This window comes from Sminthopsis crassicaudata, chromosome 3 (assembly GCF_048593235.1).
Source record: "Sminthopsis crassicaudata isolate SCR6 chromosome 3, ASM4859323v1, whole genome shotgun sequence".
NCBI classification, from domain to species: Eukaryota; Metazoa; Chordata; class Mammalia; order Dasyuromorphia; family Dasyuridae; genus Sminthopsis; species Sminthopsis crassicaudata.
This window is the reverse complement of record NC_133619.1, coordinates 69,272,914-69,292,179: the sequence shown is the minus strand read 5'-3', so window position 1 is coordinate 69,292,179 and position 19,266 is coordinate 69,272,914. Positions and strand designations below refer to the sequence as shown.

The window sequence follows — 19,266 nt, the reverse complement described above, 5'->3', positions numbered from 1 at the left end:
ATAGGAGTGATTCTGGTATAATTAATAGCAAAAGAAAGTTAGAAGGAAGGCCAGGGGTCAGGTGAGCAGGAGGATGTTATTGTAGTTTTGTACAGGTTTAGTGAGGATGTTTTGGAAAAAGATACAGAAGGGAGCTGGAAAAGTGATTCTTGCCCAAGGGCAAGCTGAAATGTATCTCCTGTAGATTCAGAGACATTTCCCTAGAGGTGCCACAGCTGAACTATAGAAATGGATGAGATCACCTAATCATTGAACTTCCTAGTGCCTTAATTTCCTGGTCAAATAGGGAAAATAGCTACTCTTTCAATCTTATCCCATAGTTTTTGAAAAGAAAAATAAGAAAACAGTTTGAGTTTTTAAATAAATTGTTATATAAATAATATTATTATAATCACTATTATCATTTATTAAAATGACTGCCATCTTATTTCTATACTGCACAGCATGGTGTAGCCTAATTTTAAAAGTAAAGATCTGCACCATTGTAAGCTTAGCGCTTTGAGTTTATTTTCTGGTCAAGTAGATCACCAAAGTACAAAATTGGAGAATATTACAAAGGACAAAGGAAAACCTCCTAAGCTAATTAAAGTTTTTTGTATTCTCTGCATTTGGATTTAGAATGACGTTCAGGTTTCATAGGCTTTTTTTTTCATATGCCCTGAAAGAAGAGGAAAGCATCCTATTAGGCACAAAACATATGTCCCTTATGACAGCCCATGATCCTTTTTTGTTCTTGTTCTTTCTCATTATAATAGACTCTTGTGTCTTCCTCTGCTGAAACTGAGCAAATTGCCATATTGATTTGTATTTTATTTGCTGATGATTTTCAGTTCATATAATAAAGAATTAACTTTGCTATTTATATTTAATTCATGAGTCCAGTGAATTTTTGAATGCATTTGGACAAAAATTAACTGTTGAGAATATGGTAATAGCAACTATTTACAGAAGCATGAAAAGTATCTAATCTCCTCATAAGAAATGTATCAGTCCCTATTCCAAATGCTTCCCATGGCACAGAAGTGACTATTTCTAAGAAGGTTTTTGCCCTTGAGCTAAAGAGCTAACTCTAGTACCTTAGGTTCAGTGGCCCTGAAAACCTATTTCTTACCTTAAATCAACCTCTTGTTTTTCTGAGACATATATCTCATGAAACTCTTAGAATGGATTTAGCCAAAATGGAGATTTTTACCCTTTCTTCCCAGAGGCATGCCTGCAGTGAGTGTTACCACAATCTCTACCTTTTTTTCCTTGTGGGCCTATTTTCCCCCCATTAGGATTACATCCTTAACTAAAACTGAAAATCATTAGGAAAATGATTCATTTTACAAAAATTTACTTTGAAATACCCCCCCTTTTTTTTGTTTTTTAAGAAACACATTTATTTTAATGTTAGAAACATTTGTATTCCTTAGGAAACTGAAAGTGAAATGGACATTATTGTCATCTCTTCATGATATAAATTCTATGATTATATATACTTTAAATAGCAGAGGCATAAATAATTCAAGATGAAGATATTCCAACAATTTAATTTTTTTCTTTTTACTATACATTTATACTTATTTAATATAGAAAAGTATTGAGTTCTCAAATTTATTCTCAACAGAATTAAGGAATTGGATTTTTACTATAAAATTTAAAAATATAAAGAAGCAGTTATTTTTCTCATCCTGATCCCTCTCTTTATTTCTTCCTTGGAATCCTGACCATGTTGGAAATAAAGATTCCTCCTTTAAGAGTGTTAATGCCTATTTGAACAAACTTCTTTCATACCTTTCTTTCCTGTAGCAATAAATACCTAAGTGTTTAAATTTCTAAGGCTATTTTCATCAAGTATATTAAAAATAAAACCAAAATATAATATGTAATTAAAGAAAATAATTTAAGCAAAATATGAACAGTAATAAGACAATCAATTGTTAGCAAAATTTGCTGTATTCTCTCAGATAAATTGTAGTGTTGGATAATTTCTTTTGCAATTTAAAGTTTATTGAGAACTTTAACTTATCAGTTTTTTTTTTATTTCTAGTAACAGAAAAATTTGACTTTAGAAAGGGTTTTGGATTTCAGAATTACAAATGGAGTCCTGTTGCATGAGTCAATAAAGATCTGATGAAATCCATTTGACTTCCAAAGATAGATAAAAAGATGAATAGTAGTAATTTTTGTTTTTAAAAGGGCATTTCATGAGAATTTATCCTTTGAATTTTATGATATGATAGTCACCAATGCTAACGACTGATAGGATAGAATAAGGAGAAATGATAGTATGAAATGGATAAAAGTGTTATCTTGGCATAGCTCTCTTTATAAAGTAGAGTAATGAAATTTTGAAAGATTTAATATATTAAATAAAACCTAAATATAATTTTGGGGTGGTTCAATCCGTATTTCACCAACCAAAGCAAATATTCTTTAATATAAAAATATATTTAATTCAACAAAGAGCTTTTGTAGGCAGAATATCTAACTCAAAGTATTTATTAAACCTTGGATAAGCTCTTAAATAGTAATATTTGCCTCCTATATTATAGACACATTACAAGACTGAGTGAAGTAATTATACATTAGTTTAAACTCAGAAAATATTATCTTACAAATCAAAGTACTTAATTATAAATGTCCAGTATTGTGATGTAGTGGAAAAAGCACTGGATTTCTAAATGAAATACCTGGATTCAGATCCTGACTTGTGACTTTAAGCCGTATGATTATGAGGTAGGTCACTTATTCTTTCTGAATGTCAATTTCCTCATTTATAACAAAGAGATAATTATACCTAGTGCAAGATAACTCATAGCAAGAGCTGTTTTGAAGATTTAATACAAGGTTTTAAAATTTGTAAGCCTTAAAGCTCTGGGTAAATGTAAATTGTTATTACAACTAGCAAATGTTTTGATTCATAAATTATTTCAATAAGTTATTTTAGTGTAGGCACTTTTATAAAGAATTAATTTTATTAATTATTAATCAAAGATAAATAATTAACCCTTCCATTAAAATCCTAATCTGATATGTGTGAAGATGACCTTGTTTTCTCAAAAATTGTGCCACATCCTCCCAAATTAAATGTGTCAGTTATATATTGTGTTTTTGAAACTTGGAGAATCTCATCATTATCATTATAATCACAACATGATGGATAATTCAACTCTAACTACTCTAAGATCATATACAATATTTTAGGGGGGTTGCAACATCAATCAGTGGAGGAAGTACCCATATTGATGCAATTATAGATTCTTGAAGTTTTGAAACTAAATGAGTATTATAATCCATTTTGAACACTGTATGATTAGATTAAGCCTATTTGAGTCATGTGTTTAATTTTATCAGTAATACAACAAACATAACCTTACCATATCTTTTTTATTCTTAGATTACAGGACTTCAAACAACATTAAGGAATTTGGAAACAGGACATAGTCTCCAAGTCCCCGAGCTTAAAGGTAAAAAAAAAATTAAACATATCCCCAAAACAAAATATATATTTATTTATTTCTAACAAAGGAAACCCAACATGGAATAAACAATTCATTGGGTATATAAAAATCAGAGTTAAGTAAAAAAATGTAGAGAAAAATAGATATAATAAAGTTGCTAGAGAGAAGAAAAGGGAATAGGGTTTGAGACAGATGGGGCACACCTGTCAGATTAACTAGAGTGGCAGGAAAAGATAATGATGAATGTTGGAGGGGATGTGGGAAAACTGGGAACACAGATGCATTGTTGGTGGAGTTGTAAATGGATCCAATCATTCTGGAGAGTGATCTGGAACTATGGTCAAAAAGTTATCAAAATGTGCATTCCCTTTGATTCATCAGTGTTACTACTGGGCTTATGTCCCAAAGAGATCTTAAAGAAGGGAAAGGGCCCACATGTGCAAAAATGTTTGTGGCAGGCCTTTTTGTAGTGGCTAGAAACTGGAAATTGAAGGGATGCCCATCAATTGGAGAATGGCTGAATAAATTGTGGTATACGAATGCTATGGAATATTATTGTTCTATAAGAAATGACCAGCAGGACGATTTCAGAGAAGCCTGGAGAGATTTACATGAACTGATGCTGAATGAAATGAGTAGAACCAAGAGATCATTATACACTTCAACAACAATATTGTATGATAATCAATTCTGATGGACATGGCCCTCTTCAACAATGAGAGGAACCAATTCAGTTCCAATTGATCTGTAATGAACAGAACCAGCTACACCCAGAGAAAGAACACTGGGAAATGAGTATGGACCACAACATTACATCTCTACTTTCTGTTACTATTTGTTTGCATTTTTTTTCTTCTCAGGTTATTTTTATCTTCTTTCTAAATCTGATCTTTCCTGTGCAACAAGGAATTTAACATATACTTTAACATATTTAACATGTATGGGACTACCTGCCATCTAGGGGAGGGGGTGGGGGGAAGGAGGGGAAAAGTTGGAACAGAAGTTTTTGCAAGGATCAATGTTGAAAAATTACCCATGCATATGTTTTGTATATAAAAAGCTATAATAAAAAATAAAATAAAAAATGAGACACAGATGGGGTGCTCCAAAATGCTCATTATGGAGGATGTATTTAAAAAAGATAAATTGGAGGAGGATTCTGGGACGATGGCAGAGTAGTTGGTAAATTTCGCTCTCCAGATTTCCCCCACAAATAGAACATATTTGTCCCTCAGGGTGAGAAGACAGGTGAAAAATCAAGAAGACTTGGAGTAGAACAGAGGTCCTACTGGTACAGCCCAAGAAGACTTGAAGAAAGTGTCCAGGCTGGGGATTATCCCCTGTGAAGTGCAAACACTAAGTCAGGAACCTTTGTGGCTAGCTGAGTTTGGCTGGAGCCTCTGAGGAACCACAGAGACTTTCACCTCCCAGATTGCTTGAGGAGTCACTGAGGGAACCTTAGCTGATCAGGAATCCTGGCCCAGCTGTGCTGAGGGGAGAAGTGTCCCTAGTAAAAAGGAACTAAAATCCAATGAGTGTAGAACCAGTTTGCTGGATGTGGGCACTTGCAGGAGGATGGAGCTCTTGCTTTGGGGTTCCTGGTCAAAGGGGACAGTTGAAGAGAGAGCTGAAGGGAAGCTAGAGGCACCATCTTCCCACTCCATGAGTAGAGGCCCATGAATAGAGGTGCTTACACTAATAACTGCAAAGAAGAAAGAACCCAACCACAGAAATATACTATAGGAACAGGGAAGACTGGGGTTCATCTTCAGAGGACGATGCTGAAGTAAAAGAAACTACCCCAAAGAGTAAAGTAAAATGGCTTCCCTGCCCAGAGAAAATTTATAGAGCTCAAAAAAATTTAAAAATCAAATGAGAGACATGAAGCAAAATAAAAACAAAACACTTTTTAAAAAATCCAAGAAAAACAAGACAACTATGAAAAAAATTAACCAATTAGAGTCTCAAAGGTGAAAATAACTTTTTGAAGATTAGAATTGGGCAAAGGGAAGCCAGTGAAGCTGTAAGAGACCAAAAAATAACAGATTATAAAGAATGAAAAAAATAGAACAGAATGTGAAACATAAGAAAAATGATAGATCCAGAGAACAGAACAAGAAGACACCTAAGAATAATTGGACTGCTTGAAAGTTGTGACCAAAAAAAAAAAAAAAAAAAAAAAAAAAAAGATTTTGACATAGCAATGCAAGAAATAATCTAAGAAAATTGTGAATTATAGGAGAACATGAGGGGAAAGTAAAAATACAAAAAATTCACTCATCACTATCTTAACAAGATCCTTTGTGGAAAACATTAAGAATATTATTACCAAAATTTGAAACCCTCAGATCAAAGAGAAAAATATGCAAGAAATAAGAAAAAAAATCAAGCATGCTAGAGCTACAATTAGAATTGTACAGAAATTATCAGCGGCTACAATAAAAAACTGTAGATTCTGGAATCATATCTATTGACAATCAAAAGAATTAGCAAAATTATCTATAATATTGAATGAAAAAAATGGACATTCAATAATTTTGTAGATTTTCAGTACTTTCTATTAACCAAACTTGAACTTAATAGAAAATTTGACATATAAAAGCCAATATCAAAGATCAGTTTCAAGGAACTCAACATGGACAAATTGTTTATTTTTTTAATATAGGGAATAAACATATGCCATAGGGTAGCTCAAAGGAAAGACTGAGGCAGTTATATAAATAAGGTGCAGAGGAGGAATAGACACAGAAGCATTAGAGGGGGGAGAAGGGCTTGGAGTTCTGAAAACCATAGGCAGCAATACATATATACCACAGAGGGTATAGCACCACCAAAATCTATAGAGAAATAAGGGATAATAGCCAATGGTAAGTGTCAGCACTGGTGAAAGCAAAGAGTGTGAAAAGAAGATAAGAGAGGGATCCATAGTTGGGTAAGTTAAGTAATAGCAATTCAAGTTAAAGAGCAGAATTCAAAGAGTCATCAGGGTTAGGAAAGATGTGTCTTAATGTATGTGGGGTGTGGGGGACTATATCTCTTTGTAAATATAATTTATTAATTGTAGCTTGCTTGGAGCTTAGTAGGGGGAATAAAGAGGGGAAAAGAATGAATTTTTTAAAATTCACAGCAGAGAACAAAAGAACAATTTACAAGGAAGTAAAAATAAGATGGACATTCATGAATGTAATTTCTAATGTTTATATCTATATATCTATATCTATATATCTATATCTATATCTATATCTATATCTATATCTATATCTATATCTATATATGTTGTTGTTAGAGATTTTGAATCCTTCCTAATGTACTGCTGGGCACATGACAATGTTCCCTTTTGTTTTAGTATTTCTTTTCTGTTTTTCTCTTATTGTTTTTTAAAATAAATATAAAAAGAAAAAAAAAGAAAAAGAAAAATTTAAAAAATTTAAAGGCCTCTAATAGGAACTCTCTAAGGAACTCTGATTTTAAGTGAATATAAAGTAAAAATTGGAAAAAAGGGTATATAATCAAAGAAGAAAATACAAAAGAGTGGAAAAAATCTGTAATAAGAGTGTAAGGAATGTAAAAACTGAGAAAGATCTGAGGCCTCCATACAATATGAAGGACAACAAAAGAGTAGTATCAATTTCCTTAAAGCTGTGAAGATTTTTGTACAACAGAGGAGGTTAATCTTAGATGAACTCTGGTTCCTTTCAGCTCTAAAGTTCAGTGATTCCACAAATTGTTTTATTACTATGATTAAAATAGCATGATATATTAATTATGAATCATTTTATGACATTGACTCAGAAATGTTGACTATTTTTAAGACATTCACTTCTATAACAACTAAATTTGGAGAAGACTATGCTGATTTTTTTCTTTTAAGATCTTAACAAGATTTTAAGATTGAGACTAAAAGTATAAAATTTCACATTTTATCCATATAGAATGAAAGCATAATCTCAACTAATGCACAGAGGGAGCACTTTCACTTTAGGAATGAATTCCCTGCAAATTCTATTTTTCTCTTCCAGTATTATTCTTTGTCTTTTATTCCATTGATAGTTTGATAGTAATCAGGGTGATTACTTAATAAAATTGTAAGGAACCTTAATGTAATCCAAGGTATAAGGCCACCAATGCTGACACTTACCTCTGGCTATATGCTTTTCTTACCTATTCTTTTAGGCTTTTTAAAAACTTGTTTTTCATTACTTCCATATCAGGGGCAGGAGAAAAATTTTAATAAATCAGAACTATATTAATAAAGACTTTCAAAATTATATGTTTGTCCTTATAGGATAGTCACAAGAATTAAGAAAGGAATTAAGAATTAGGAGAAATTATGTAATAGTGAATTATCATTAATTATTTCATTATTGTTATCCTTTTGCAGTATAAGTATTATCTTGAGTGCAGTTTAGCATAGTGGAGGAGGGTCAGCTTTGTGTGACCCAGAACAAATCATTTAATTTTTCAGTGGCCTAAGCAGCTTTCTGACTCTTAAGGAATCAATCTGCATTAGTGGAATGCATTGTTACACTCCATGTCAAACATATTCCTTAAATGGATAAAATCATAGAACTTGGCTATGGAAAATTATACACATTTTTTGGTGCAATTTAAAATACCAGTTAATATAAACTAAAGGGGCAGCTAGGTGGTGCAGTGGATAGAGCACCAGCCCTGAATTCAGAAGGACTGGAGTTCAAATCTTAATACTTCCTAGTTGTGTGACCCTGGGCAAGTCACTTAATCCCAGCCTCAGGAAAAAAAGAAAAAAAAAAGAAAGGCTGTAATATAAACTAAAGACTTATTTAACAATTAAGGTAGAAATCTAAAATTGACATCTTTTATATTTATATAGATGCAAAATAATTTTTAAAAGGAATTTATTATCCTTTTTATCTATATTGTGATTTTCATTTGTGGAATATTCGCACATTAAAAATTACTTTTTATGTTTCAAAATTAGTTTGTGAAACAAGTTGCTATTTCAGTTGTTATTTTAAAGTTGGCTATTATTTAAGGAAATATGAATTTAATATATGATAATATGAAGTAGTTTCTAAAAACCTTCCTATAGACAAACTCTAAAATTATATTTTTGGGGGCAGCTAGGTGGCATAGGATAGAGCACCAGACCTGAAGACAGGAGGACATGAGTTCAAATTTGGCCTGAGACACTTAACACTTCCTAGCAGTATGACCCTGGGCAAGTTACTTAATCCCAATTGCCTCAGCAAAATAAATCAATAATAAATAAATAAATAAATAAATTTAAATTAAATAAAATTTTAAATTTTACTATTTATCGTGTTACTGTATATAAGAACATGAATGCAGTTTAAATCATAAATTAGGGAATGATTTGGAAGAAATGCAAATTTTTAAAAATTTGACTTGCAAAATTTTCAAAAAGAAAAAAAAAATCACCATTAGTTCAACCCTTAAAACTATTAGTTTCGGCTTTTAATTTCAACATTTTTTTTAATTTGTTAGAATTGTGTTCATGTGTGTCAAATCCATAGGATGAAGATATATTTACTCAGTATTTGCCAATAATTGTGTGTAAAATATTTTATACTTTTTAATAATGAAACAGTAAAATTTGTATTTATAGATTCTCTTTTATACAGGATTACTTTCAATCCTATTTCCTCTGGAAGATTTAATAAATAAAGATAATTTTTCAAGGAAATTTAAGGGGGTTTATCTTTCTATTTACTGGGAACAACTCACTGTTTGTTATTCGTATTATGAAGTAACTATGAGAGAAGTCCTTGCTCAATCTTTCTCTATTGAGGGCCGCCCCCATCAATATTCTTGTCAGTCAACTTAACGAACTTTGAGTTATTTTTGATTCTTTTATTTATTATATCTCCTCTCATATTTCACCAATTGCCAAGTCTTGTTCCCCCTCCCTCAATATTTCTTCCCTCCATAGTCTCTGCCCTAATTCTGGCATTCAGTACCTTTTGTTTCTTAATTGTATTATTGTTTGTCCTTTGTTTTCGAAAAGGACCAGAGATATCCCAGAGTTATAGCTTGACTTGTATTGGATTTAAGTGAAATAGAATGGCACCAAGTTATCAGCCTTATCACTATTTAAGTCATTCAGGTTCAATGGCAGGACAAAAGTCAAGATGACTGCCAGTGGCCTGGGATAGAATGATCCTCTTCACATGCTTGGGTAGACATCCTCCTAATTCACAGATAGATTTGAGGCCTATGGGTTACCCTAATTGTATACTTAACATCTGACATTCAATTTAGGTCAACTTAATAGACTTTGTAAACCATATATAGAGCTAGGTGCTGAGGATACATAGACAAAAAGAAATGGTTCTTGCCCTTAAGAAGTTTATATTATATGGCAGGGAAACAGCATCCATACCTCATGAGCAAATACAAAAATATATAAAAAAGCATTTTTGGGTCAAATATGAAAGGTAGTTAACAGTAGAATGGAATTTTTAGAGAGCAAAATCAGAGATTGAGACATGGGACTGATAATGGATGGGAGCAGGGAAAGGCAGTTAGGTAAAAAGGAATTTTAATGTAAACAACCATAGCAGCTTAGGCAGCCTAGTGGCAATTTGGAATAACAGTAAACCTGGATTAAGCTACGAAAAATAGATTGGCATGTTCTTTTTTTTTTTTTTTTTTTTTTTTTTTTTTACTAAAAAGGAAAGTTAATTTGATTATTAGTCTCTGAGAAAGCAGCACATAATGAGGCTAGAAGAGTGGATGTTGTATCTATGGTCCTGCTTGACAGTCAAGAGCAATGGGGCTATTGGAGTGTTAGGTTATAAAGGAATGAAGTTGTTTTTATGGTGTTCATTGTTATCCAGATTGGCTCTACTCAAGGTTTTTAATGGATTTTTCTGGGTTTTAATGGATTATTTTAGAGATCTCAGGAGAGTCTTTAGCATGATTGTCTGTGTATAATAAGCATTGAAAGTTAACATTAAAATTTTTTTTAAAGATTAACAATAACTGTGCTGTATTATAACTTGTAATTTCACTTTCTTTAAAGTTCATCAATCACTTTTTTTGTGATGTGATTTTTTTTTTTCTGTAAGAATTCTACAGGCATATGTTTGGACCATTTATACTGTTTTTCAAACTTCCATTTGACCTTTACTCAGTTGGCTATCATTATTGTAACCTCATTTTTATTCCTTTATATAATTATCCTTCTAGTAATTATTCTAGATTTTTTTCCATAATCCGTTGAATCCTTTAATCCTACATTTCTCCCAGCTTTGACTTCTCAGACCATTGTTTCCTAAAATGTGGATACAATTTAGGTTGATTTATCTCATTTACCCTTGTTTTCATGCTTATGTACCTTTGTATCTTCCTTTTCATTCTTCCTACTATTCTCAAAGGAAAATATTTTCATCCCTTCTCCATTTCCATCCCTTTTCTGAAGCCTTTTCATTTACCTTCTGGCTTGACATCATTCTCTCTGTCATTGAATAAAAAAAAGGAGAAATCTTGAGAAGTTACTACTCTTTTTGCAACTTATGTCCTTGTATAGAAAATAATGGGTGTGGACACTAGTCACTCTTCTACTTCAAACATTCTGTGATCATGAGTTTCCTTAGTGAGGTCATAGAGGAAACCTGCAAGCTGGATTTATACATCATTCTTTTCAAACATCTCACCTGGGTCAGCAAAAATTGTTTGAGGAAAGATCTCTGTTCTTCCCTCGAAGGTCATCTATGGAGCTTTCATGTTCAGTTATTTTTTTCTGATTCTTTTACTGTGTCTTCTTAGCCTAAAGGTAGACACCATCAGCCACCAGAGCATGAACATGTACAAGCTTCTTATGGGACTATGTCGAAACAAAGAACTAGAGGTAAAGAGTTGATAGAGAGCACCTAGTTAAGAACTGTGACCTTTCATTAGATATATTTTAAAATAATATATCCTGCCTTTCAATTATTAGTTTGATATAGGAGAAATAATTTTCCTTTTATAATTTTTCTTTGAATTTAGATTACAATTTTCTGAATTACTATTTTTTTGGGGAAATTTTGATCCAGTTTTTATAAGTACAGAGTCCAACACTTTATCCACTATGCCATGTTACCTTCACCTAAAAAACAAATGTTTCTAACCCAAGTGATTCCAAGATCAAAAAATCTCTGTTTTAAAACAATATCTCTCAAAGCAGTTGCTGTATCTTTACATAAAATTAACACATCACAAACTATTAAACATTCAGTTTCATTAACTTTGGCCAGCCTCAAAATATGGTCTTTACAGAATCATAGACCTAGTTCCACCTGACTCTCAAACAACCTATCTACCTGTTATTTAGTAGTTTTTCAGTCATATCTGATTCCTCATAACACATTTTGGTGAAGATATTGGAGTGGTTTGCCATTTCCTTGTCCAGCTCATTTTATTGATGAGGAAAACTGAGATAAAAAGGGTTAAGTGACTTTCCCAGGATCATATGGTTGGTAAGTGTCTGAGGCTGGATTTGAACTCAGGTCTTCCTAACTCCAAGTCTATCCACTGTACCACCCAACTGTTCCTCTCTATCTATTATACTTATGTATCTTTAAAAAAAAAAAAAAAAAAAAAAAACGGTTGTGAAAGACAGAGAGACAGGGACAGACAGACAGACACACATATACACACCCATACACACAAAAACAGCGAGAGAGAGATTGATTTACTTAGCAAACACCCTACTTAATATATTTCAATGCTAATTTCATTGGAATAGTCCTGTTCTGCATAGCATAACTTCATGGAATTGTTTCTGTATCATTAGCTCTGTTTCTGTTTCTTTTTCTCTCATTACCACTGAAAAATAAATAAAATTAACCTATTTGATAATCTATTTGGAGTTTATACCAAAATATAATCATTCACAAGAACTGTGGATGAACATGAAGTATTCTGGGTATTTGCTGCTATGCTACCAAATTACCTTGGCTAAATAGCACCACACAGTTTTTTCTTCTTTTTTAAAAATCTTTTTCTTAATACACTCAAAGATGGTTTTCAACATTCACCTTTGCAAAACCTGTGTTCCAAAATTTTCCTCCCTCCCCTCTGCCCTTCCTCTTATAGGCAAAAAGTGATCCAATATAGGATAAATATGTGTAATTTTTCTATATATATTTCCATATTCATCGTGCTATGCAAGAAAAAAATTAGATCAAATGGGAAAAAAAAAGAAAGGAAAAAACAACAACAATAAAAGGTGAAAATGCTATCCTTTGATTCATATTCAAATTCCATGGTTCTGGAAGTGGATGGCTCTTTCTATCACAAGTGTGTATTGGAATTGAATCATCTCATTGTTGAATAGAGCCAACTAAGTCTATCACAGTTGATCATCACATTATCTTCTTGTTTCTGTGTACAATGTTCTCCTGTTTTTATTCATTTTTCCCCAAATTTATTTTATTTGAAGAAATAGGATAAGCAAAAAAAAAAAAAAAAAAAAAAAAAGCAATACAAAACAAAACAAAATAATGTCACACGCTCAGCAAAACATAAGGGAGGATTCAAAATATATAATAAATTACAAAAAAGTATACATATTAGTAGAAGAAATTAAATTCGTGAGTGTCTGTCTTTTTTTTAAATTTCCTTGTAAATTGTAAATATACATATTCATACACATACATACACACACACACACACACACACACACACACACACACAAAATGCACATACACATATATCTTTCCTGTACCTGCTGACTTTCATTAAATTCTGCTCCATAATTTGCCTTGCCATTTTATTTAACCTTCCCCAACTCATGGATCTTTCCCTTGCCTTCTTCCCATATTCTTTGATTCCCTATCCATCCATCCCTCCCAGCTTATTTCTTTATAGATTATGAAGGGTTCTATACCCTTCATGGTATGTAGTGTTGTTTATTGAACCCATTCCCACTATAAGTAGGTTTTCAGAACTAAGACCCTTCCTCCACCCTCTGTGTATTATTCCTCTGCATCTCATTTGTATAACATAATTATTATTTTTAACCTTTTTCTCTGCCAATCTTTCTTCTATACATATACCATACATTTCCCATGTAAAAAAGAAAAACATAATTTGTCTGTGTTTAAACAGTTTGTCCATGTTGTTCCTTAAAATTGCTCTTTGATATATCTTGTATGTTAAATTTTCTCTTAAGTTCAGGTTTGGTTGATAGAAAGTCCTGAAAATCTGCAAATTAGTTGAATTCTGTTTTTTCTCATTGAAATTTATAGATAATGTTGCTGGATATATTTTTTGACTACAGGGTTAGTTCTTTTGCTTGTCTGTAGATATGATTCCAAGACTTGTGGTCTTTTGTTGTAGCTGCTGGTAAGTCTTGCACGATTCTAATTGTAGCCCTAGCATATTCAAATTTTTTTTGTTTGTTTTTTTGTTTTTTGTTTTTTCTTGTAAAATTTTCTCTTTGATCTGAGGGTTTCAAAATTTGGCAATAATATTCCTATGTGTTTTCCACATCATTGAGATAATAATCATTGGATTTTTTTTTTTCCTATTTCTACTTTCCCCTTATGTTCTATCACTCCAGGACAATTTTCTAGGTTTATTTTCTGTATTATTGTTCTCTTTTTGGTCACAGTTTCTGGGAGTCTAATAATTCTTATATTTTCTCTTCTTGATCTTGATGTGGGTTGAGGTCCCTTTAAGATTCCTTTCTGATTCCCAACCCCCACCATGGCTGAAGAAGCTAGGATCTTTGATTCACAAATCCTCGTCAAAAAGCACCCTTTTGAATTCTAATGATATCCAGGCTTTCCCAGCCCCTACTGGATCTGACTAACTGACCAGCTCTGGCCCAGGCATCTTTCTACCTTTATCCTTACTTCCAAACTCCTACAATAAACCTTTTTTATCAATCTAGGTTTTGGGGCCTATAAATTCCTTTACAGGGTACTCTGCCCTGTCACTAGACTACATTTAACTATGTATCCTTGCGCTGAACCAAAAGAGGTTCCCCCAGATCTAATTTTTATCATGTGGTGGTCCACATGGAGAACCCTGAAAACTGGAACTCTGAAAACTAATCTTAACCTTTTCAGGTCTCTCAGAACCAATGTGGGTTCTCAGCTTCCAGGAAGAATGTCTGTGTTCCTACTCTCATCTCACCCTATCTCTAAAACATAGTGGGCACCTAGACCAGGCCTGGGCTGTGAGCAAAATTCTCCTGTGGAAACTACTTGCATTTCAGGCAAAAGGTCCTCTTTTTGTCACACTCTATTTTTAGGGATAGCAGAACCAAGGAACTCGGAACTCTGGACGAAAAATGCTTCCAGAGACAAAAGACCTTCTTTTCCAAGGCATTTCTAATCACTTTTCTCTCACCAGAAAGCCGGCTCCGAACTCCGAGACACATGGGAGAAAGTATCTCTTCTTCACCCCTCCCCCCACCATGTTGCCGTTCTGAGGACCCCATCCCTCTTGGGGGTCCCAAGCCAGCAGTCTTTTTGATCTGTTCTGGGGGAGAAATCTGTGTTTGAGCTCCTCTCCCACTCCACTGTAGTGGTCAGGCTGTAGTCATGGGGAGAAAGGTCACTAGATTGGGGTGAATTTGTAGAGATGCCTCCACCCGGCTGCTCCCTGAACAAAGGTACAAGCTACCCCAAAGTTTCAGGGTGAGCCCTCGCCACCGCCATCTGGGAAGTACTGGGTAAGATAACATCTCTCCCTTCCTCCATCCTCTCTCTTCTCTAACCTCTCTCATGTGGCTTGGCAACCTGCCATTTAATTGTACAGTGGGAAATTCAAAAATAGATTCAAAACTTTTAAAATAGGAGCTGAGGCTTTCAGTTCTCTCAGAAAGCAAGCTCGTCTCATACATTATAAAGCTCACTCCATACATTTTAAGACAGGACTCAGTTTCCCTGATTTGGTCATCCTGCTTCGAGCAATGCCTCCTGTCACAGCTTTTCACTGTAACAGCCTTAAAATTATGCTTTTTCATGCTCTCCAGGCTGTTTACAAAGACAGAGGATTTTAAAAACTCTCACTTTTTTCCTTAGCCACAGGGCACACTTGCCTGCTCATGGATAAAGTCTAGACATCTGCTCAGTCTTTCTATGTCTCACTCTCCTACCTAACCTTGCAGGTGGGAACCCCTGACCCATTGCTTTTATCTCCTATTTTTCTGTATTGGCATTCTATGCCCTCTTCCAACAATTAAAGATTTCTTTTCTAAGCTTCAGCCTTGGCCACATTGTAGCTTCAAGAAAGACCTTTAGAATGTTGGCTGGGGAACAAAATTACAAATCAAGGCAAATTAAATTGTTAAGAGAGTAAATATGACTTCTGTCTCCATCTTACTCCCTGAACTGCAGGAGTGAATGAGTTGGGAAGACAGAGACTATTTGAAAACTCCTTAGCTACTCTCAATTTGGCACCTCTCTAGAATCTTTCTCTGTTCTGTTCTGCCACAGTTCTCTTTTACTGCCTCAGTTTCCCTAAACTTATCTCTATCTTGCCTCAGCTTCTCCGGCATTTCAGTCCAAGAAGCCCAGGGACTATAGAATATGAATAGATTCTCCTTTAAGCTATCTCTTAGTGCAGAGACAAACTCTGGTCTTGAGAAAATAGCTTAATTAATACCTTAACTCTGGGTAGAATTCCAATCTCTCTCTCTCTTCACCCAACCTCCAACTTTCTTTTCAGGAGTCACATATTTCCAATTAGGGTCTGAAATGCTCCAACACACCCACACTCAACCCACTAAAGGTTGAGTGAGACGATCTTTTGTCTTTAAACTGACCCACTGTTCTCTGATAAGCATCTAGTTAGCCTGGGGTGAAGGCTAGCTGCCTTCTCCTCCCCCCTGCCTCTTGAAAATGGAGTGGGGAAAAGGCCACGTGGAATTCCTCCACACCTACCTTCCATAGAGGCTTGGCTTTGTAAAAGATTCCAAGGTAGACCCACCTTTAAATTCATTGATCTATTTTTAAGACTCCTTAAAACTGGGGGATTTGCTAAAACTGTAATTTGTAAACCTATTGCTGTATGTTTGAGGGATTTTAGGAAATTTACTAATCTGTTATGTATGATCTGATAATTTCTGTAAATAGGGGGAGGAAGGAAACTGATTAAAGCTAGTCAGTAAATTGGGAAAAACTGATGTATTTTTCTTAGGTATTTCTGCCCTACTTCCTATTTCATTAAGTTCAGACTGAATTGGAAATTATTTTACTCTTTGCTTAAAATTTGCTGGACTATGATTTGCTGGGTTATGTTTTAACTTTGAAATCCCTTATTCAGTCTTTGGGATTATTCCTTAGAAATAGCCAGAAATCAGACACCTGTCCAAGAATTGGATCCGTTTCTCCACTCCTCTTACCCCAGTTCCTTAATTACTATTTCAGCATTTTGATATCAGGACTCTAATGGTTTGAGGTGGCCTGTTTTGCTTTAATTGCATAATTTACTCAGAAAAACTATCTTCTACTATCAGCTCCTGTTCCAGAGAGAAGGGGACAGATGGAGTTCTTCCAAGCCCCACTTTGCCCCTTGTAGGGCAGCAGGACTTCTTTGAGTACTGCTACTCAACAGAGGCTGAGTTTAATGCAGAAATGACCACAGACCTGAAGACTGTCAATGTCTGGCTGAGATGCCTCCCAACTGCAGAGATTCGAACAGGAGACTTGTGTGTCTCCCTGAATGAGGAATGCTGTTTGATGTTAATAATTCTGGGGTTATCGGGGAGAAACTGGTTCTTGTCACAAATCCTTGTATTTTTTAGTTTTTGTCTGGTTTATTATTGTCCTGACTCAGTTTCCCTAATTATTCTGACTCAGCCCCACCTCAGTTTCCCTACTTCTCAGTTCCGCCACACCTCCCTGGCCTCCTTATCAGAAGACTTGATAAGTGTAAAAGAACTTAGGTTTAGAATATCAGAATGCCTCTCCCATTCCAAGCTATCGGAATGTGGAATATCTTATAAGATGCTGTCTCCCCTGATTATGTCATCTTCTTTGGAGTCCTACTCCAATAATCTGACTGCTCTTGCCTCTTTTTCAGTCTTTCTGATTTACTGTTCATGAGGTTTTGTTTTTCCTTTTAGAAAACCCTCACCCTTTTTTTTTTTTTTTTTTTTTTTTTTTCTATCAGCGAGTATTGGTGGATAGCTCAATTTCCTGGGACTTGATTGACGTTGTTTGGAGTTCAAAACGCTCAGCTGGGTATTTACATTGAGATGTTAAGTGTAAAATACTCCTGTGAAATTGACAAAAGTTAAAGTTTTTGTCGTATCTCTCTCTCTCTTGGGGACACCCAAAAGGGAATGAAAGGCTATAGAGTTGAGGGGAGACCGGGGTTTACTTGTCTTGAAAAACTCCACTGAACAGATTAGCTAATCTATCTCCACCCACTTTGAAAGGAGCTTCCTTTGATGCCAGCGAGACACACCCACCAAAGCTAGCTCCTTTCAAAGCAAAAGAGGTTGGGAAAGAGCAATATAATTCAAACTTAGCCTGGGTTTCTGCTATTTTAAATGTGATCCATACCTTGATAGGACTATTTCTAAAAGTTTAATTGCTATTTTTAAGAACTTCTTGAATTCTTTTATGTGGAATTGGACATTCCATATAAGTTTAAATTGATTGTATTGTATTGGGTCAGAGCCTCTAAAATAATAATTTTTTTTTCCTTGTCCTTTTGAAAATGTTTCTGTTAAGGACAATATGCAATTTGGGATATTTTTCTATGTATTGAAAGCAAACTGATTTTGTATTAATTATGTTCACTTATGAAACATCTACTTGGATATGATAATTATTTAAGTTATGAACTTATTGGGACAAATTCCTTACTGCTATCAATATAAGGTTATGATAAATATTTGTTTAGAATTTATCAGAAATCTGATTAATGGAATCTGTTGTTGGAGATAAAATTTCTTGGGCTTATAGCTAATGCTTTTTAGGAGTTTTATTGTAATGAAACTGGGATGTGCTGAAAGTTGAGTTTTAACTGCTTATGTTATGTTATAGTTATGTTCTTGCATTTTTTTGCCTTCCCACCACCATGGCGAAACACCACAGGGGTTGACCTTCCCATCCCCCCGCCCTCAGCATTCTGCTCCCTGTTAGGAATTTGGGATCTGGTCCTGTTTCCCTTTATCCCAGGACAGTCTGAACACCTCAGGGGCTGGTAAACTGGGTGCACAGCGCTGATACTGTGCACTCCCTCTGACTCCTTCCACTCCTCTCCCATAAGAGTGGGGAAACTAGGAAAAGATTCAGGAAGATTTCCAAGACCTTAAAGTACATTCTTATCTTGAATAGATATTAAGGCTTCTTGCCTCCCCTGACTTCTGAGTCTACATTCTTTAATCCAGACCCTGCGGGAAATTAGCTTTGACTCTCCCAGCATTTTCTCCTACTTCTCTTTGATAGTTAGATGGGCCATCAGCACTTTACAAGCAGCCCATAGAGACGACCTGATACATTTCCCCATTCCTGAATGTTACCATCTCCACCCTGGATGACACCCCACTTTTAATTTATTCCCGAGATCTGTTTTCTCTAGGCTTCAAACTTTGGATTCTCAGCTGCCCTTCAGCCTGGAGAACATTGACTGTACAATTGACTGGGGACAACTGACCGTGACACCCCTTAGATGCCCTTCTGCCATCCCCCACACCTCACGCCTCACCTCCTGGCATGAAATCCCAAATCTCTACGACCTTTGTCAGTTCGAAGCAGTTAAGAAGAAATCATAGCCCCTTTTCCCACATGCATCTGGAGGTGACTGAGGGAGGAAATTATGTGGGTTGAGGTCCCTTTAAGATTCCTTTCTGATTCCCAACCCCACCATG

The 19,266-nt window shown here is 34.6% G+C and overlaps 1 protein-coding gene across 1 annotated transcript in view; it reads left to right on the top strand.

The window, feature by feature from the left end:
* Window positions 1–19,266, top strand: part of SPAG16 (sperm associated antigen 16) — a 1,297,727-nt gene that overhangs the window by 91,736 nt on the left and 1,186,725 nt on the right. The window contains exon 8 of the mRNA XM_074298771.1: window positions 3,383–3,452. Coding sequence (XP_074154872.1) covers window positions 3,383–3,452 — 70 coding nt within the window. The remainder of the gene's footprint in view (window positions 1–3,382; window positions 3,453–19,266) is intronic.